This window comes from Terrapene carolina, unplaced genomic scaffold (assembly GCF_002925995.2).
Source record: "Terrapene carolina triunguis isolate 2854851 unplaced genomic scaffold, T_m_triunguis-2.0 Scaffold136, whole genome shotgun sequence".
Classification (NCBI taxonomy): domain Eukaryota; kingdom Metazoa; phylum Chordata; order Testudines; family Emydidae; genus Terrapene; species Terrapene triunguis.
The window spans coordinates 4,058,308-4,079,975 of record NW_020664487.1 but is presented as its reverse complement, the minus strand read 5'-3'; the positions used below and the strand labels follow the sequence as shown (position 1 = coordinate 4,079,975).

Sequence of the window (21,668 nt, the reverse complement as noted above, 5' to 3'; positions counted from 1 at the left end):
TAAGTGGCGGCTTTACCTACCTGCCAACACGGGAGTTCAGGGATCTGTGTCTCTCGTGCCATAAGGGCTGGTGTCCTTGACACCCAACATTGTCAAGAAAGCAGCTCCTTGCTCAATTCCTCGAGTCAGTGACACTCAATAGTTCCAGAGGAAACACAGAACCCCTCAGTTCAGGCCTTGGCAGATACACTAAAAAGCCTTTCAAGTTCTCCCTGAACGTATCCATAATGAAAATGTGACCCAAGCGGCCTTCTAATAGTGGTAATTTTTAGAGCCATAAAGCTAGTGCTATATATAACATGGGACAAATCTTTATGGAACACGAACAAATCTCAGAAAAAATGCCAATTATGCAGGAAGGATTAGGTGGGTCTCCCAGTGATGTTACCAGCTTGCCAGAGGAAGTAGGACAGCAGGGTCCTCTGCGGGTCCTGCTTTCCCTTCTCACCACACAGACAGGGGTTTTCCTATCTAGCTCTCTCAATGCTATTGGGAAGAGTTCAGTAGCTGTGACATGACAGAGAGGACCCGGCAGCCTTAGCAGCAGGGATGTTGGGGGACTGAGAAAGGAAAGTTAATTTAATTAGGGCTTCATTTTCTCTAAGTGAGATGAAGGCCCACTGTATGGCACCATTTCTGTGATTCTGGAAAGGAGAAAGGGCCAGGGAAGAAGAGTGACCTGTTGAAAAGAGAGGAGAGAAAAAAGTGAAGATAAAGGAGAATAAAGGGGGAGGTGGCAGGAAAGAAAGTGGAAAAATGAAATAATGAAAACCACGTGTTCACATGCTCACTACTGACTTTCTCTGGCAGAAATTGGGGGGAGGGCTGATTGTGCTCCCAGGTGTGGATGGGGGGGGTGAATTAAAGGCAGTTCTTCGGGGGAGGGACGCATACCAGCATTTATCATTTTCCAGTGTCAACAGCGGGTGACATGGAGGATCCTGAAGCCCTCTCTGTTTAACAGCTTTGTCCGAATGGGAAGGTGGACAAACACGTATATCCTGGTACCCAGGTAATTAAAGGGAAATCTACTTGTATTTATCAGCTTTTAGAAAATAAACTTAGAGGGCACACATGTGCTACTAGGCTGGCCAAGACACACAAGCCTCCCCTTAACTGAAGTTACCTTTGTTTTGGTGAGACTGCCTTCCTCTTGGCACAGCTGGCATATCTGTGATTTTCCAGGTCCAGATGGCAGTTCCTAAATCATTAACAAACAATTGCTCAGCATTACTTTTCCTGCACCCTCCATTTCAGTATTACTGCTTGTGTCTGCTACCCTCTGCCCTCACAATGCAGCTTTCCCTTTTCCTAGTCAATGTGAGGCACAGTCTGATTGCTCAGGAAGTGGGCAACCTGCAGGAAGCATTTATTTGTGCACATATACAAACAGGACCTCAAACCATTCAGAAAACCACAAGACAAACTGCTCTTCTGGGAAGAAGTATTTAACTCTGGCCAATCAACGTCCAGAATCCACTTCACGGAGTGTAACTGACTCCCTGAACAGTGGCTTCATACTCCAAGCACTGAGTCCTGGAGTGCCCAAAGCCAGAGTAAAAGGGCTAAATGCAGCAAACCAACAAGGCTGCTAGGGGAGACCGATCCTGCCCTCCTAACCTGGAGGGCACCTGTGCAGATGGGTCGGGGACACACACACTCAGTCACTCTGCAGTTGCACCACACTCATTGCCAAGATGTCTGAGCGCTTTACACAAATTAATGCAAAGTGTAAAGAAGCCATTCTTCTGTCTAGTCTAGTTTGCGGGTGCTCAGGCTGCAGCCTCCCTGCCCAACCTTTGCGCTGACTGTTTCTCTGCACTCGGAGAATGCCAGGGCTGTGGGGTCTGGGAGGATCTGGCTCACAACGCTGAAATCCTTACCAGCTCCATTCTGTCGACAGTTACACATCCTAGTAGTATTTGTTTTGCTTCACTTTCTCTTGCTTTCCACTTACCCATATGCATATGGCAAACACACTTGTACTCGGTCTCTATAACTGATGCTTATCCTACAACTGAGCTACCTTGTGGCATTTATTTCACATTTTTAATTAACTTCTTTCCTATCAATTCAAACGTTTTTAGAAATCCCCCATTCCTAACATCTAAGGCTACCATTACAGGGCTGAAATATTTGGAGTGACACATTCTACTGTTCTATTAGCTTTAAGGCATGTTTAGGATCAGAAAAGTGACTATAAAATGGCATTATCTTATTCAATATTTCTGCTCCTAGTGTGTTAACAAATCATATTTTACTTTCCCAGCAGAAAATACTTTTACAAGTATTAACCCTGCAGAATGAAAACTAAATGGATGAGTGAGCTGGCCTCAGGCATCAATGCACAAACACCATTGCCAACTGAGTTCCAATTGCAGAATCTTTAGCATTGGCAATGATGCATGAGCCAGGAAGAACACAGCTTGACATTCAGAGCCCAGAACGAGTCTGCAAGCCTGGGAGTTGTCGCTGTGCGTGCGTTTCGAACCAAACCATCTTTCTAATTGTAAACAGGACCTGACTGATCCTGAAGTCACTGATGGAGACAGAACATGAAACTTTAATGTCATTTTCATAATCAATTTTCTGATCCTAACTGTGCTTTACCAGGCACATTATTTACATGAGGGTAGAAAGAGACTCAACTTTGATACGGAATAACTTGACAAAGCCCTGGCTGGGATGATTTAGTTGGCGTTGGTCCTGCTTTGAGCAGGTGGTTGGACTAGATGACCTCCTGAGGTCTCTTCCAACCCTAATCTTCTATGATCTTAAGGGTGCATGGATTGAAGAAGAAATTGTGAATCCATAAGACTTTTCATCATATTTGTACTTTAGTGTTTCAACATAAGCAGAAGAAATACTAACCTGCTCTTCTTGTATGACAGACTGTATCCTACAATAAAAAAAGAAAACAGTAAGTTAGCAGTATCATTTTATCCACATCTCCCAGAAGAAAATAGCTTGAGTCTCGGATCCATTCTCACTGAAGTTGTTTCTTGTTTGTTTCTTTTTTTAAACACAGTACCACACTATTTTTGTTGTTATTTCTTGAGGTTTATAAAAAGCACCTATTATGAACTCCATATGCTTGCAAAATGTAAAACCATTCATAAACACATACGTATTAGGGAATACAAGATTATGTACTGTGGTGTCAAAACCTATAAGCATGAATGTGGGATGGTCCCCTTACACATTAGTGGCAAAGTCGCTAATTAATTATACTTTGCAACCTGAGTGTCAGGTGCCCATCCCAAACTCATGCTAATATAACCTTTAACCACACCAGCATGCATTTAATATACATTAATGATGATCTGCATAAGAAAAATACACAATTAGGCTCATGCCGTTTCCCTCCTTTATGACATATGAAGAAGACCCAAAAAGTTTTTTCCCCTCCCCCAAAATGTTTTCTTCTCGGCATTATTTTTACGTTAGAAATGTAGATCATGTCTATCTAACTGATGTTATTTCACTATGATGAGAACTAGTGAAATAACATCACAAGAGCCTGGAGCAAAAACAGAGAAATGAGAGGGGAAGGGATTTTTAGTTAGACTGTGTAAAATGGCTTTTGGTAATATCTCTTTAGCTTCAAGAACTAATTAACATTTTGGAGAAAAGCCTTTGTTAAAGGTTCAACATCCCCGCAACTTCAACTAACATGTGAAAGCTTACAATATTCTTCCTCTTAGATTCTCCCCATAAATCCTCCTGCAAAACCACGGAAGACAGGAGTTCATATTTCTGATATAGTCCAAGTAAAAATAAGCAGGGGGGAAAAAAAAAATCTTAAAACCTTCCAGGCCATTTTATATACCATAAAGCAGCTAAAAAGGGCACAAAAGCCCAGTTAATAAAAAAAGATCCTTTTCAGGTCACCTGTAGTTTATAATAACCTGTCTCTCACACAGCATTTCTTTTTAAAAGTGATATTTGAAGGGATTACATAAGTGTCCTTTACTAGGCTTTGAACAAAAATCCTGATTATAGACCTGGGTCCCGACTACAGAAATACAAATTTAAAACGTCTACCCGTTTGAACACAAGTCTTTACCTCATCTCCCGTTGTTGTTTTTTTAAATAATCTTCTAGATAAACAAAAACCCAGCCAAAACAACATAGTCTTATTTTCTGCTGTGATGTTCAATTCACTTTAGCACATTTAAAAAACTAAACTCTTATCTGAATGGGATTTCTACATTAGTATGTTTGTAAGTATTTTGTTTTATTATAGAAGCCATTTCTCTCTAGAACACCCCCCCCCTCAAAAAAAACCCCAAAACAAAACAAACCCCACAATCTTTAGGGTCCAATACATCTTGTTCTTGGTCCTCAACGTTATACTATACCAAAATCCAATACAAGAACAGGGCTTTTTTCCTGAAGCACTAATACCAAAGGGGCATGTCCCTGCAATTTCAGATTTGTGTCTGCAGAACTCCTACCCTGTCAAGGCCTAAAAGTCAGCCTAAGCAATAATGTTCTCCAAATGAAGAAAAAAGAATTACAGCTATATATGAGGTGGCTCAGAGGTAGCTGGGAGAGGAACAGGAATCTCTTCATCACCTCCCCCATTCCAGAGCAAGAAAGCCTGAAGCCTGGCAATAGAATCCGTTTCCCGACTCAGCGCTGTGACGTAGGCACAGTGGAGAACCTCAAACAGTGGGCACAAAGACCATTGCAAACCTTTGTTTGATAGGAGAACTGCAGAACTCGACAAGTCCCTGAGTGTGTTACACACCCCTACAAACCCCTGCCCCCACACAAAAAGCACAATGGGAAAGACAATGCTGGAGTCTTTTCCAAAAGTTTGAGAAATAAACCATATTGTGAACTCCTTGTATGAGGCAGACTACAATTGAAGAAGCCCAAACCAGCTCTAAAACAGGAAACTTCAAGTCCCTCCTGCGTGCACCAACCCCAGAACCACTCCTAAAATCCTGAAATGCCAACTTCTACTACACTTAAAAGTGAATCCCTGTTTCTCTCCCAGGTTACTGTGTAATTGAGAAGAGGAGATCATACCACCCTGGAACTTTAAAATCTCAAATTACAAGTGTCTTCACTTCAAACAGAAAAGTTTAAACTTCACTTAGATTTTAGCATATTGTTTTATTTAGGGTTGGGTTTTTTGTTTTGTTTTTAAGTGAAAGAAAGGGTAAGCCCACAACAAAACTAAATTCTCACCAACACAGTAATTGATACCTTTAGCTGAGAGCATAACAGACTGCTTTTCACATTGCAGAGAAGAACAGAGACAGGAGTGGGAACTGTGAAAGTGAGAAAAAGGGGAAAGGGGATATCTTTCAGTCCATACTTGTTTGGAAGAACAGCATTTTCCCCTCTTCCAGGCTCTCTGAGTCTGGCATTTTCTTCCTGGATTTTCTGCTTTCCATCCTGTCAAAAGAAAACATATTTACAAGTCTCTGAGTATTTCACTAACTGCACTCTACACATTTAGACTGGGATTTCCAAGGCCGCTTAAATGACTTAGTGAACACAAGTCCCACTGACTTTCAATGGGATCTGTATCTAAACCACATGGGTGCTTTTGAAAATCTACCCTTTGACCTCTCACACCAGTGTGGTATACGAGCACCAATCTAAGCACACTAGCTGTTTGCCTTCCTCTTGCTGGGCAGAAAAAAAAACCTGAAATGTCCAAGCTGGCTTCAGATTTTTGGAGAGGTAATCTAACAATTTTTTTTTTTTTTTGAACTGGGAAGGAGGAAGCATAACCCAGCCACCTGGACTGGTATAGCAGAAGCAGGGAGGGTAAATATTACTTTATAGATTTACTCTACAAATATCAATGAGACAAAGGCAAATCCCCAACCAAACGTAGCATTACTTTTCAACACGACTAAGAAAATAAATTGCTATCTGTATTAGTGAGGGTGGGAGCGTGTTAGAACTTTCTCAGCACGATCCATACCTATGATAGTTGCTAGAAATTTGAACTACAGCTTGGACAGGGCATTAAACTGCTGTTAAAATGATACACCTGTATAAAAGTAAACCATCCATAGACCACGAGACACAATAAAAGGAGCAGATGTGTTACATAAATAGATACTTCTGTAAATTAAACCCGTATGTTCCCAAGACAAAGACATGCATGTCCCATTCTAGTGAGAGTTCCACAATGACACACAAATGGAGGAGGATAATCCCATGAAGAAAAGGGCACATCAGAAAAACAAAATCAAACCCTGAAGCAATGAAACATGTACAATGAGAGAAAAGAATTATTTTGCCTTGCAGCTGAATAGCTTGCTTTGGTTTGGAAAGATCAAACAGCAGCTGGTTTTGAGAGCCAGCTGCAATAATTTTTTCATTCTGACGCCTTTTGTTATTGTAGTGTAACAGCTGTTTATAGACCCAATGCTTTTGGCAATTAAGTTATCAAGAGGCATTGCTAACTTTTTTTAAAAAAAGTTATCAATGCTACTGGTTAAAAAAAATTACTGAAGAACTAAAGAAGCCCTCAATGGAGAGAGCAGTACTGCTGAAGTCTCCTGGGGAAACCCAGTGAAGATTAGCCACCTGAAAGAACAGGTGCTGCAGTGTACATGCAGAGTACAGAAATACCCCGTACTATTTCATTGTCTTCATACTTGAGAGTTATGCTAGTGTCTCAGGAAGAGCTGCCCTTTTACTGACACTTCCCAGGAAACAGCCAAGTCTAATAATGTACAACAAGGCAGGGAGAGATCAGATTTTCAAAGTTGTTTTAAGACAAGTTTAGTTAACATGAAAACCAATTTTTTCTTCAAGAATAGAACTTACAACTTTGAAATGCTGCTCTCTTATGCATTAAAAAGCCAGCTTCATTTCTTGAGTTCTACTCTATTTCAGACTGTCAGCATGGTAACTTCCTGCTCATGATGATGTGAAATTATTTTAAAGTGATTTACTCTTAATGAGATGTATTGATTAGAGTATCTTTTATATTGCATTTTTCTTTAGTAAATAGTGCTGATGAACACAATCAATTTCAAGATTCTGTCAAACAGCTGGGAGGGAGGGATACACTCTTATATTACAACTAAACTTGTTGCTTTTAAAAAGACCTCTCAGGCTGAAAAAGGAGAACAATTTCAATTTCATGGTGTGTGAATTAAATAAAAATTTACATGAATTTTTCCTATCCTGACTTCTACCCTCATACCTTTACTACTGCAGCATAACAGCAACGCATATGTGCAGTGATACGAAGCTCCAGATAAAACAGTAGCTAAAATTAAACCATATTTAAATGTGAACAGTGACAATACCATTTTTAATTGCATCTTCTGGAAGCCCTTGCCTTGGGCTACTGTGATTTTGTTTTCTTGGATACCCTGGTGGATTGGTGACCATCTGTCTCTTTCCCGTTTCAATTCTTGTTCAAGTTGACCCCTGCAGTAGAACAAAAGGGAATTGTGGATAAGTGATCTGATTTTACATCACCCAATATGCACAGCTATTAAAAAGGTGATTTATGTTTTTAGCATAAGAGGGCACAAAAGAAATCTTCATTACCAGAATTTTCAGAACTGTACACCTCTGAACGAATTATCCCAACGTATGTTTAACAAGCCCACAATGCGTAAAGTCTGAATCTAAATTCTGGATCTAATCCAGTCAAACTTAATTTTGTTTAGATGTATGAAATGTGCACCCATTCACTAAGTCTGCAGGTCCTTAATTAAAATATACAGTCATATTTTTAACATCTACTGCCAACAACAGTACACAAACTGCCAGAGTCCAAATAGCATGAAATCAGAAGCAACATCTTCAACCAATTTCCAGGAACATCCTTAAAGATGCTTCCCTTCCTGCCTCTCACACAAAACCTTTGTCACTGGGGTGCTTTCCACCATGGCTGGAGATTAAAATTAGGCTGTGTTGGAGCAATTTTGTTCTCAAGCAGAGGGTTCTCCACTGAGAGTACCCTGCCAGCAGATCCCAAGTGTTCGAGTCTAGGGACTGTTAAGCAAGAGCACATCAGCTCAAAAATGGGCAACAAAAATGATTGGGGGGCTGGAGCACATGACTATGAGGAGAGGCTGAGGGAACTGGGATTGTTTAGTCTGCAGAAGAGAAGAATGAGGGGGGATTTGATAGCTGCTTTCAACTACCTGAAAGGGGGTTCCAAAGAGGATGGATCTAGACTGTTCTCAGTGGTACCAGATGACAGAACAAGGAGTAATGGTCTCAAGTTGCAGTGGGAGAGGTTTAGGTTGGATATTAGGAAAAACTTTTTCACCAAGAGGGTGGTGAAGCACTGGAATGGGTTACCTAGAGAGGTCACCTCCTTCCTTAGAGGTTTTTAAGGTCAGGCTTGACAAAGTCCTGGCTGGGATGATTTAGTTGGGGATTGGTCCTGCTCTGAGCAGGGGGCTGGACTAGATGACCTCCTGAGGTCCCTTCCAACCCGGATATTCTATGCTTCTGTGAATGATAAATGAAGACTACAGAACACTGCAGGGAGCCCTCAGAGCAGATAGGTAATAACTCCATGAAAGTGACGGAAATCCCCGCTCTCAGGACTTTTAGAAATACACTGGGCAGAACATGAGAATATACTGTAGGGAACCACCCTGGCTCCAAAAATCAAGGTAAGTGAAGGGCAATAGGTAGCAAAATTAATCAATGTCAAGGGATTATTTTTAGAGAAAGAGGCTAATGACCACTCAGAAGAGACACCAGCATCCTGCCCTCCTTAAAAAAAGCAGGCCCTATTTCCACCCACAGTGCCCATACCTCTCTAATCGTTTTTACAAACCAGGAGGAACACAGGTCTAGCTAGCACATAGCCCAAAGTTTCCAGAGCACAACCCAGGACCTCAGGGAACAGAACTGGGTGAAAATCACTTGAGACATGGATCAGTGCCCACCGATGCACTCAATACCATACAGGTCAGAGCGGTCTTACCTGTAAGATTGTATGAAAACTCATCAGAGCAAAAACACAGTTTCTTAATATGGCAATCCAGTTCAAGGAAGCAGTTTACCACCAACATAGCTACCTCAAGGGCCTTGTCTACCAACAGAATTTGAACTTAACTAAATTGACTTAGAAATCAATATAAATACAGTGATAAAAGAGTGTCCACACAAGGTGCTTGCACTGATTTAGCCGAATTAATTTCTAAACCAATTTAGTTAAATCAGTGCAACGTGTGTGTGTGTGTAGACCAGACCTAAAGCCCTTTTTGCATCTGATAATATTGCTAGCAGCAAAGACACAAAGACTAGCATTTTCATCCTGTTTGATGCAGTCTAATTATACTATTGGCAAAATTTTCAAATGTGGGCACATAAAATGATGTGTTTGTGGGAATAGTTGTGTCACAAATGGGAGCTTAAATATATTTGTTAATAAAAGCCCCCTCAGTCATCACACCCTCCCCCCCATTGTAAACATTTTGTTTTGTATCACTTCACTTTAGCAGACACCTTAAGGCAAAAAGAAGTGTGAGGGTACTCAGTAAAGGGAAAGAGGTCAAATATCTTTTATTCAATGATGATTCATAGTGACCTTGTCATGGGACAGAGAATGTATCATGTATGCAAAATGAGAGGCCATCTTCTATTTCATGGTAAAAGGGTCTGTATTTTCCTGATGTTAGTAAATTGACAACTCTGGAAGAGGAATATGATAGTTTTTCATGCTGAGTTTTCTGTCCTGGACTTTCAGATCTTTTTTTGGTTCCCACCAAAACTAAGGCTGTTTGTGGATTAAAAAAATACAGGTTTATTTATTAGGTTGGTGCCCAAGGATATTTATTGTCTCAGTCTCCTAAAATAGTAGATTTACTTACTAGTGAAAAAGAGGAAACTGTAGATGATAAAATAGCGGTAGCATTCCTGATTATGAATAATCACATTGTTTGCTGTCTAGTCTCTCTCTAAGGTTTATAATCTATAATACAAATGACATGATTAGAGCAGAACTGCATACTGCCAGCCTCTCTTCATGAACTTTTAACTGCCTGGAGAACATTTTTATATTTAATTTCCACCCATGGTGTTCCACAGACTGTTTTTGTAACAAGATTTTTCTTCTTTTAGTGTTCGATGGTGCACTGGACTTGTACTATTCTTGTCATTTTTCCTGATTACGTATTTTGTAATTTTCTTTAAAAGTGGTAAGTTTTTTTAAAAAAATGCAGTTGCAACTCAGATGTCCACATTTGAAAATTTGGTCCACAACATATCAAAGCACTTCCCCATTCTAAGGTTACTCTGCTTGTGTCTAGGATAAACACACTCCCCCATTTACTATGGGTTTTCCCTGACATTTCTGACCTGGCAGAGAAAGCACACCCAATAAATACATTAGAAAACGGTCTCTTCACCGCTGCTTGGTGAGCTGTTCCACTTCCATCTGAAGACTGTTGATCTTGTCACCAAATTCCTGCTTGAAGAGCCGGTTGTCCCCCTCAGCAGACTGACGTTCTCTCTCTGCCTGTCGCAATCTGGATTTGAGCCACATGAACTTGTGATAAAAAACAAAAGCCATGGTGGGGAGGAAGACTGAATTTAAACAAAAATAAACCCAAAAAAGGAAAACAAATTGTATGGTAAAACAATGGGAAGGATGAAAATATTCTAAAGAAAGACAAAATGTAGGTGAACCAGGCAGAAGAAACTCTGATTTTCAATGTTTTTTATTCTATTACTACAGTTTACAGCTATTAGATGATAAACATAAAACATTTTATCCATATTCAAAGCAAACCTCAAGTACACAGAATTTTAAGTCAAATTTTATTTTAATGTACGTTACATTTCAGCTTTACACATGTAACTGGAACTTGCAACATAGGTTATCTACTATATTTAGAATTAGTGCATTTTCCTGGTCTCTTCCACAACTATCACATCAGATTAAGCACACAGGCATTTACACCACAGCAACCTATACTCTGGATCAAATATTAGACATGTTGCCAGATACTTAAGTCTTCAATCCTACTATAGCATTGCTGTGATAGGAGAAAGTTTATTGTCCACCAGAAGAATTTGGCAGGGGGTTGTAACAATCCTAACTAGCCATTTGGATACCCTGATGAAAGCTTTTATTCTGTAGATCATTCAAATGAGTTCAGAATAAAAGATCACAAGGTTAATTTTGTGTTTTCAAACATGTGACTCAACAGCCAGTCTAAAATACTTAGTAGTTGTTTTCCAGGGAGTCTTATAAAGTCTGCCATTGTGCAGTCATCAATTTTACAAGCTAAGGGGTGATACCCACCTGTGTACTGGAGGGCAAGATTGAGCCTCTGAGATTTTTAAGTGTGTCCAGTGCGAATTAATAGTTTTTCCAGCTGCATGAGAGTCATATAAGTCTCCCACTATGTGTCAAGGAGTCCTATTCTACAGGACCGAGTGGGAAATTTACACGAGACAGAATTTTTGCAAGCAATTCACAAGGACAAAAAACTATTAAACACAGAAAAAAACCCAAACTTGATTTCTTGAAGCAAAGTATTTATAGAATTATTTACACCCTAAAGCCTGTATGGGACCAGCCTGGTGACCTCTTGCGACCATAGGGAAGAGGACACTAACTTACAATATTCCAATCTACAATTTTAAAAAATTTGAAGTGAGATGTTAAGCTTATGATTATTTTTCCTAGTCAGAACCATTTCTAAGCTTTAGTTGGTCTTTCATTATTTTGCCAGAACTCTCAGCAAATTCCCTATTCGCATCAAGCAACAGAAACTTAGAAGCAAATGTAACAAGTGTAACAGTGAAAGGCAGCTATTTTGATTTGTTATAGGCTAGCTACTCTGAGACAAGGACTGGCCAGCAAAAAACTACTACTTGTTCCAATCCTTCCTCTCTCTCTCATTTTTTTTAACCCCAACGTATAAAGAGCAGAATATTTTTGTAAAATGTGTAACTATTCCTTTTCTAGGAAGAGGAGAGACCAACAGAACAACTGTCTCTCCTCAGCTTCCTTCAGTTAGGAAGAACTGCAGTATATTTCTAGAGGGAATTATGGCAGAGGTAGAAGGCAATGAAAAGATCAGGAGGTTCTACTGTAACATTACTCTAAGACATCTAGTTACTAATTTTGTCTTCATGAAGTTTAAAGGAATCTATGGTTGATTTACCTCCCCACCCCAAGTCACTAAGGCAAAATTGTTGCAAGTAGTCTTGGTTAATGAGGACTGGATCTTCATGGTGACAAGATATTAAGATGTAATGCCCATTTGTCCTTGTTTTGGGGTTAAACCCAAAGAACAAAAGTGAAAGGGTAATGGTTGGGAATACGCACATAACTACTTTCAACTACTTCCAGGGACACATTTTCTTTGTCTACTTCATAACTGGGTAACAGAGAAAACTAATTTGGCTTCCCCAGAACTGGCCAATCGGATATTGGCATAGAACCACACATCTAATACCCATTCATGTTGAAGACTTGTGCTGTATACAGTACGTATCAAAGGTATGTACAGAGCCACAAATCTCTCATTCCTTAAGCTTTCCTTGTGTATTTATTGGCCAACTCCTCTGTAGCTTAACAAAGTTTATATGGCAAAATAGGAAGCTTCTACCAAATTTTCTCTCTCTGAAAAAAAGCCCAAAGATGTTAAAAATTCAGCAAATTCCAAATCAACTTTAAATGACAATTAACATTTTAACAGTTGCTTTTAACTATTCTTAAGGTTTTTCCCCTCATAACTAAGTTTCGATGTCAGAGTTGTGAGGTGACCAGTTGCAAAAATGCCTAATGGTGCTTATGGATCAGTTTGTTTGCTGCACTATTTAAGGCTTTTGCCTGTTTCACCAAATCTTTTTCACTATATGAAAAATGTCAGAATGATGATGTGGGGGGAAAATGGAAAAAAAAATCAGTAAGAGAAAAGTTCAAATCAGTTAACTGAGCAGATATTGTAGTACATTCAATATAATGTCTGTATAAATTATGAAAGGGTAAACATTTCTCAAAGAGCCACTCAAAAGACTACAGAAACACCAACTCAGAAGAATTTGATGAAAGTTACACACACTACAATAACCATCCTTTTACTGAATAAGGTAATAATTGTAAAAAAAACCATAACTATTCCCCTTACTTCTGTCTTTATTATTTCTAAGTGAAACAGCATTTATCTTTAGGAAATGCACCTCTCATGCTCACCAGTATCATTTAGGATCATAACATGGGGATGGATGCATAGGTGGAGACACTTTGGAGTAAATAAATACAGTTCCATTTGAAGTCAATTCACACCAGCTGAACCCTCTGTGAAAGCAACTGTAAGAGGCTCAGCTCCAAAGATGTTAAAGAAAAAGGAATGCAACCCCCTGAGATCCTCCTCTGGGAGTGAGTGGTTTTACGTCTGACCTCAGAGTCCATCCCAATTATGTGAGAGTTGGTAGTCGGTTGTCAGCACTGTCTCACTAGGATAGGTATTTGAGAATGTGTCCGCATGGCACTAATGGATATTGTTCCCATCCGCCACCTCTGCTAGCTCCTAGTGCCAGAAATAGTCCTCTACAGTCCCAGCCCCCAAGTTAGTTTCACTGTGCTTTCTTGCACTTCAGACCTCCCAGAAAGAAACATGGGTCTCAGTTTTCACAGAGATGGAAGTTCCAGTTTTAATATAGGATAGTTTTAAAAATAGAACTAGAGTCTTATGTAACAATAAGCATATTTCAGCTCTGACTGTTGTAATCCTTGTCCTTCATGCCCGCACTACTGTATTGCCATCCCTACCATCTTGTGTCTAATATAGACTGTATGCTTCTGTGAGTCATCCATTTGTAGAGTGTTAGTGGTGCTGTACAGACCTATTTAAATTAACAATAGGCAATTAATTACCCAGTGTTACATCTTCACATACAACAATGCTGACAAGGATTCCAATAATTAGCTTTTATATATGTATGCTCTGTTTGTGTGTATAAAACAAGCATCTACAATAATTGATATTTTAGCAGGATGTTCTCATTTATAGAGGATTTTCCTGAGCACACAAAAGAACGTCCTAGCTACCAGTCTATCATGGAATTACTGCTATAGGGCCAAGTCCTGCTCTCTCTACTCATCTGAATAGTTCCACTTACTCCCATGGGACTGTTCAGGTGAGTAAGAGCAGTAGGATTTGACCCACTGTTGTAATGCCCCGTTCCGCTCCCATGCTATTCAATGGGAATTTTGCCACAGACTTCAACGAAAGCAGGCCTAGGCCACTGAATGCAACTCAGATAATATTAACGTTTCAAAAAAAATCTGTAAAGGACTCTTAGAAATAGCACTTAGCGTGTCTGGGATATTTGTTTAGCTCTGTGTAACAAGTTTATCTAAAAAATATGCATTTTTAGCACCTGCAAAAGTATACCACATACCACAGGGAGACATTTATATTTTGCAATAAATAAGTTTCATTTTTACCTTTGTTCAAGCTGTTTAATAGTAGCAGCCATCTGATTTGTCTTCTCCTCCAAACGGCTGTTTAATTCACTCCTCTGTTTCACTCCCAGGTCTGAACTCTGGAAAGGAAAGTTACCTAATGTATTCAGTAAGCAGTGATAAATATGAAATAAACTACACTGGAAAATGAAATGGAATTGGTGATACTAAAACAGGTAAGAAGGAGTGATCCAAAGGGCAAAGATCGGAAGCGAAGATTAATAGTGGGGACAAGCATTTCCCCATGTCCTGGTAAGTGAGTAAGTAAATAAAGAATTTTATTTTATATATAAAGTATCATATCTGAACCCATGGCATAGACTGATGTAGTATCAATACTACACCATCAATTGTGTTGCACAAGAGTGCCAGTTGCCTGAACTGTCAACTGTCTGGGCATTAGCTGTCTGGTTTTGTCTGAGTAGTCTGTTCTAGTGGATTTCAGTGACCAGTGGAACTATATACATTAAAATAATAGATTTTACTAGACAGATGCTATCATGGTTTTGTTTTTATAAATACGTGGTGTTTACAGTGATATAAGTTTACTTTTAGGTTTGGTCGTTAGAGCTTTTCTTTAGAACTGACTTCGCTTATGCTGCAGGCGGTCCTCTAGAAGCAGAAGTTATAAGGACTATGATTTTGAAACCCTGTCTCTGTCCATGGTAACCCGTACAAATGATTTCATTTTATCATTATATACCATAGCAAGTGATACTTTGTGTGTTACAGTAGAGAACACAAAAGGAAACCTCATATAAGCTGTGACTGAGGACAGCCCAAGTCTAAATTGGCAAATGAAATTAGGAAGTAAAACCACAGGCTACGGATTCTGAAAACGTTGCTGCGTCATCCTAGTTTCTACAGTTACTTAAAACTTGTGCTCCAGTCTAGAGAAAGTAGATTATACACTGTTGTACACAGTTATTTGCACTAATAAAAGTGAAATGCAGCAGAAAGGGAGCTTGCCCACACACCATTTCCCATAAGTATTGGGAAAAGATCCATCTCCTTAGTTTCTAGCATGTTAAGACGGGAACAGAAGTGGAACTACTGAACACTGACCAGCTATGCAAGCTGCTCCAAAAACAATATCAGGTGATTGGGAGCATGCTGCTGAGACATCCTTACCCAACAACTCTCAAAACAGCCATGTATTAGGGGGAAATTACTGTCTTACTTTCAACAGATAAGTGTTTAGATATCATGGGATGCTTTTTCCTCACAAGTCCCGGCATCTGGTGAGCATTTTTTATTTTAAAAAGGTATGAGCCAGCCTTGTAGTGCTGGCAAACCACATGAAGGATCCAAGAGCAGACTCTGACTTTCTACAGACTCTACTGCTTCTGGACCAAGTCACGTTCAGCTTTCCTCAGTTAGAAAGGTTAGCCGCAATGCAGGCTGAGGGTAGAAGGAATCAAATGGAATCCATAGTGAGATTAGGAGATGGGGAAGGATAGGGCAGGGAGGAAAAGAAAAGGTATACAAGTGACCCTCTTCTTCCCCCACGAATGACTTTCTGATAAGAAAAAAAAGTAGTCTAGTTGGTTCCTACATGTCATATCTACAAAGGGACCATTTCATTTCATTGGCTTCCTTCCCTACCTGCAGCTTGAAGGAGAGTTCATGCTTTAGTGCCCTGAGATCATCTAGTTGCTGCCTGAGTGCCACTAGTGCATCCTGCTTCTCACAAACATCTTTTTCCAGCATCTTCATGGCCAGCTCCATCTCCTGTCTCATTCCAATCTGCACCTCTAGTTCTTTTTCTACATCCTGAAACACACACATTATGTTTTATAACAAGTCTTCTGACTAGAATACGACTGAACTAATGTGTGATAATCCACCCTGCCCTCCACCCCATCAACACATACTATTAATCATGTTGCACTACAAACATCTTATTGCCACTATAAATAGAATTTAGAAACTAAATAAAGGAAAACAGATACCATAACAGCCAAGTATTATAGCTATGTATATGGCTTCACTGGCAACCAATCAGAAAACTCTATTTGGGCCAAATTTATATTTTTCATTCGTGAAATGTTTGTAGACCTCTTATTTCACAAGAATACCCCTTTCAACCATTTTCCCCACCCTTATCCCATGTGCTGTATAACAATAGTTGACAGGTGTCCATGTTGTAGGCTCAAGTATATCATTTGAATTTCTTAAATACAAAAATAGAAGCTCAATGCATGTTTTGTGTGATGTTGAGCCAAATCTGGTAAGTATTCTGCTGTGAAGCAGGAAAATTACTTCTGGTAGATTGTTTTAAAACAAAATGAAGTTATTAGGCAAGGTTATTAATGGTTATTAAGCAAGGTACTTTGGAATACTATCACCCTTACTTGCATCTTGGACCATAACACATACCCTTTGCAAAAGGTTAATTGTTAGACAATGAATGACTATATAAAACAGAATACTTTACCGAATTCTGAGTTTAGACCAAGCTTACCAGCCGTAGCTGAGTCTCCTCCTTTAACTGTTTCCGTGCTTCACTCAGTGCAAGTCCATCTGCAGTTCTGTCTTGCTTAGTTACCTAGAGTTAACAAAGAGAACAAATCAGATGGCAAACTATCAGAATCCTCATATTTGTTGATTTGCTTCTGCTGTTTTCAAACATCGATAGTCTTCCTTGAGTTAATACAGAAGTAACACACTTGTGACATTACTATTTCCCTTCACCAACACGCGTTATTTAATGCCATCATGTATAATCAGTCTAGCCATCTGCAGGATGTATATAATAGAATTTTAAGTATGAACAATTTATAAAATCTGATGAAATATCTTTATAATTTCAAAAAGTAGAAAGATTCTGCAGTGGATACCAACATCTTTTATCTGGTTAAGTAAAATCTTTGAAACAGTTCTATGGAGTTCCCCTTGATTGTAGAACAAAAGATGGACTTGAGTAATGAGAGTGCCAATGGCACAAGTAAGTGTGATTCCCACTTAAAAAAAAAAAAAAAAGAAGATTCATAACATACACACACTGACCTTACGATTACTTTCCAAGAGGTAAGAACTTTCTTCTTTAACTCGTTCCATCTCTTCTTGCAGTGTTATAATCCTGTTGTTTGCAACTGCAAGCTGTAAACAAAACCAGAGAATTGTAACTTAGACGCTGATGTTTCACTTGGCTGAATGGACAGCTATTTACACTATTTGGATACCAATGTGCTCAGGCATTTTAGCTAAGGCAGTGATGGGTGCGATATGAGAATCTTAACAGAAGAAAGATCTTCACTGGCCTACTTGGGGCAGTGGTTCTTTGTCCTATTCCATGTTGGAATTCCTGGGAGAAAGACATCCATGACCAATAGATTACTTATTTTAATACAGAAGCAAACCAAAGTAACTTGGAAAAGCTTTCCCACAGAGCGAATTACTTTGTAAATCATAACTTATGTAACCTCCTCCACTTAACAAAAGCTCAATGACATTGCAAGATGCTGGTTGAGTGGTTTCATTATATGACAAAACTGGGTAAAAAGGATCCTGACAAGACCATGATTCTTTTGTACAGTTCATGCAAAATGCATTAATTGATATGACATGCAACACAATTAATTAGCTATGTGCCGCAAATAGTTTTAGTGGGCAGAGTTGTTACAATGTCAGTTATTACTTTAACCAGTATGGAGACTCCACTGAGTGACCAGAAAATAAATTGTTTATCAACAAATACTTTGATAAGTACTGCAATTAATTTGGTAGGAGACATGAATAAGTTTGATTAGCACAGCATATGAATTTTGCAGGCTTTACAGTATAACTAAAAACAGCAGCATAATCAGGCTGCCATTTAAAGTACTCAATTTTTAATTGCACAATATAACAAAACTTTTCTTCCTTCCCCACATGAGTAGATACAGTCAGATCCACTAGTGAAATTGGATGCTAGAGGAGAGACTGCAAAACTTTTTACATTTGTAACAGGACCATCTGAATATGTATCTTTGGAACTGTTCACTAACCAACTATATAAAGCTATCAGGAGTGAGCAAAACATGAAAATGTAAGGCCATTTCTGTTCTTTTCCAGAGATTATTTTCATTTGTATTATCATAGCACCTAGAGATCCTAATTAATATCAGACCCCCTTTGTGCTAAGAGAGTCTACATCCAAAGAGCACCTAATCTAAACAGACAAAAGAGACAAGAGTCCAAACTCATTATTCCCCATTTTACATGGGAAACTGAGGCAAAGAGATTAACTGACTTGTCCAAAGTCATACAGGAGGCCTGTAGTAGAACAGGGAAGATTAGAATGCATTTCTGGCTTTAAGGTGAACTACAAAGCAAAAATGGAAAAGGGAAAAAAAAGTTATACCTAGATTTGTGTATTGACTGACCTAAGTGACCAGTCTGTGGGGGTTTTCTGCAGAGTGACATTTTTATTTATATTCAGCAAATTTTGAGCAGATGCAGGAAAAAGTCATCTTTACATTTCAACGTACACTATTATAACACCACGTAAGAGCTGATACAGAAGCAGATATTTACCAAAGAAATACATTTTAAAACAAACATCCTCTGATAATTTCTTCAAAAATTCCTAGTTCACTGAAAATATTCATAGAGTCACAGGTTCCAAGGCCAGAATGGACCATTGAGAGCACCTAGTCTGACCTCCTGTATAACACAGGCCACAGAACTTCCCCCAAATAATTCCTGTTTGAACAAGATCCAATCTTGATAAATTGATCCAGTGATTAAATTACCCTCACCTTTAAAAATGTATACCTTATTTCCAGTCTGAATGGGTCTAGTTTTAACTTCCAACCGCTGGATCTTATCAAACCTTTTTGTTTGTTAGATTGAAGAGCCCATCATCCACAATTTGTACTTTACCTAGGTACTGATAGACTGATCAAGTCACTCCTTAACCTTCTCTGCATTAAGCTAAATATGGTGATAGATTGAGGAACTCAAGTCTAAGTCATGTTCTCTAATCCTTTAATCATTCTTGTGGCTCCTTCTTTGAACTCTCACTCATTGAACAACGTTCTTCTTCAACTGTGAATACCAGTACTGGACGTTTTATTCCAGCAGCAGTTGCACCAGTGCAAATACAGAGGAGTAAAACAGCCTCTCTACTCCTACTTGAGATTCCCCTGTTTACACATGCAAGGATCATATTAGCCCTTTTGGCCACAGTGTCACACTGGCAGCTCATGTTCATTTGATTATCCACTATGACCTTCACGTCTTGTTCAGAGTCCTCTGTCCCGTAAGCATGGTCTACGTTCTTTGTTCCTAGATATATACTTTTGTATTTGACCACATTAAAACGCATTGTTTGCTTGTGCCCAGCTTACCAAGTGATTCAGATCACTCTTTATCAGTGACCTGTCCTCTTCATTATCTACTACTCCCCCAATTTCTGGGTCATCTGCAAACGTTATCAGCGATGATTTTATGATTTATTTTCCAGGTCATTAAAAAAAAAAAAAGGGTAAATAGCGAAAAGCCTACAACTGATCCACGTGAGACTCCACTAGAAACACACCTGCTTGAGGATTCTCCATTTACAATTACATTTTGAGACCTATCAGTTAGTCAGCTTTTAATCCATTTAATGTGTACCATGATCATTTTGTATCATTCTGTTTTGTTTTTTAATCAAAACGTTGTGTGGTGGCAAGCCAAGATGTCTCATACAATGCATTCTGGGACACATTCTGATGCCTTCCAATAAGCAGAAAGTATCAATAAGATTTCAGAGACGAGAAAATGATTTTTTTAAATAGTTAATTTTAAAAAGCATTCTTTTGCGGAGGGTCCTTCATGCCTAGTTAGTGGCAACAAACACCACAACCCTGTGCTTAATTCAGTTTTCATTTCAGCTTTCCAGTTCACCTTTAACAGACAGCAATCATTACAACTTAATTCAGGAATCAGGTATCACTTCTGCCTTAATTCAGGATTTCACAGAGCAATGAAGACGCACCCCTTTTCTGTTACACCTACCTCCTCAGTAAGTTTAGTGTTGGATTTTTCTAAAGCATCCACCTTTGCCTGCAGATTGTTTACAGTGGCACTGTCAAATCAAAGAGAAAAAGCTACTGGTTACTTGAAAAATAAATATAACAACCACTCTATGTCTCTTAGATCATACCATAAGAGAAAAGAACTTGTTACCTTAAGTGTCTATTGAGTTCTTCTACATAATTTTTCTGGTCCAGAATAGCAGTTATCTGACCATCTCTGAAAAACAGACACAGTGAATAGTCAGTGCTTCCTGATATACAGTTCTCTCCCAACCTACAAGCAAGGATTGTCTCATGGGACTATAGGAATGGCTAAAGCACAGGCAATGACCAGCTCATCTTTAATCCTCCAGATACTGGTCAGTTCTGTGGTGTTTCCTGAGGTCTCTAGGGGGCAATTGTTCTTTACAGAAAGGAAGGCCTGTTACCATTGGGAAGAAAGGCCAGGACTACCAGGCAGAGCTAGTTCTACCTCATCCAACCTTCCCTACCAAGAATGTCCCCTCCATCTTGACCTGTTTCGGTTGTCGCTGAAGTGGGGGGGATTCCTAGCATGGAGCCTAAAGTGGTTCCCTGATGAAGTGGGCTGTCTAGGGGCCAAAAGAAGACTATAGAGTGGGATCATTCAGCAGATGAAGGGGAGAGGAGAGGAGAGAGAGAAAAAATTTCTCTTTGCTCCCTTCTCTCAACTTCAGATTCTAAGGTCAAGGATATTCATCTTTAAAGTTCTCAGAGTAGACGGGTCAGTGCAGACAACATTGCTATCTAAGAACCATCTGTACCTGAGAAGAAGGCTATCTGAATTGTGATGGAGTCTACAGGACTGAGTGTGAATTCCTCCATGTGACACATACGCATATTGAAAGATGAGAGCAGTTGTAATCTGTGCCTTTATATAAATTAGTTACAGCCCTTGGACTTTGGACAAGTTGTCAGTACAACCTTTAGCAGGACAAAGTTTGTATAATTTGCACAGAATGCCCAATCAATCAAGGAAGACATTTTGATTAGCAAAAGAAAATTCAAATAAACAAGTACCAGTATTGTTCTGCGTACTGCCTTCAAGCTTAACAAAACAAAGCCATACCCCTATGATCCACTCAACAAAAGCTGAAACCAGACTTTGTTTCATGCATTTCCAGCATGAAAAGTTAAATAAAAACAAATTAATTTTCAAAAATGACAAATACAAGAGGAAAGTGTAAACTACCTCACTCTGAAGACTC

At 39.2% G+C, this 21,668-nt stretch overlaps 1 protein-coding gene across 5 annotated transcripts in view; it reads right to left on the bottom strand.

Annotated features, from left to right (window-relative positions):
* The window catches only part of RUFY3 (RUN and FYVE domain containing 3), a 72,429-nt gene that overhangs the window by 4,218 nt on the left and 46,543 nt on the right, over window positions 1-21,668 (bottom strand). For 2 of the 5 annotated variants that reach the window (XM_024215879.3, XM_024215880.3), the window contains exons 7-17: window positions 20,594-20,659; window positions 20,423-20,492; window positions 17,447-17,539; window positions 16,902-16,985; window positions 16,043-16,210; window positions 14,420-14,517; window positions 10,362-10,481; window positions 7,290-7,413; window positions 5,330-5,409; window positions 2,872-2,899; window positions 1,127-1,201 (exon numbers count right to left, since the gene is read on the bottom strand). In XM_024215879.3, coding sequence (XP_024071647.3) covers window positions 1,127-1,201; window positions 2,872-2,899; window positions 5,330-5,409; window positions 7,290-7,413; window positions 10,362-10,481; window positions 14,420-14,517; window positions 16,043-16,210; window positions 16,902-16,985; window positions 17,447-17,539; window positions 20,423-20,492; window positions 20,594-20,659 — 1,006 coding nt within the window. Of the gene's footprint in view, window positions 1-1,126; window positions 1,202-2,871; window positions 2,900-5,329; window positions 5,410-7,289; window positions 7,414-10,361; window positions 10,502-10,560; window positions 12,822-14,419; window positions 14,518-16,042; window positions 16,211-16,901; window positions 16,986-17,446; window positions 17,540-20,422; window positions 20,493-20,593; window positions 20,660-21,668 lie in introns of those variants that run through there. The other 3 variants (XM_024215881.3, XM_024215883.3, XM_024215882.3) reach the window with 3 other exon arrangements.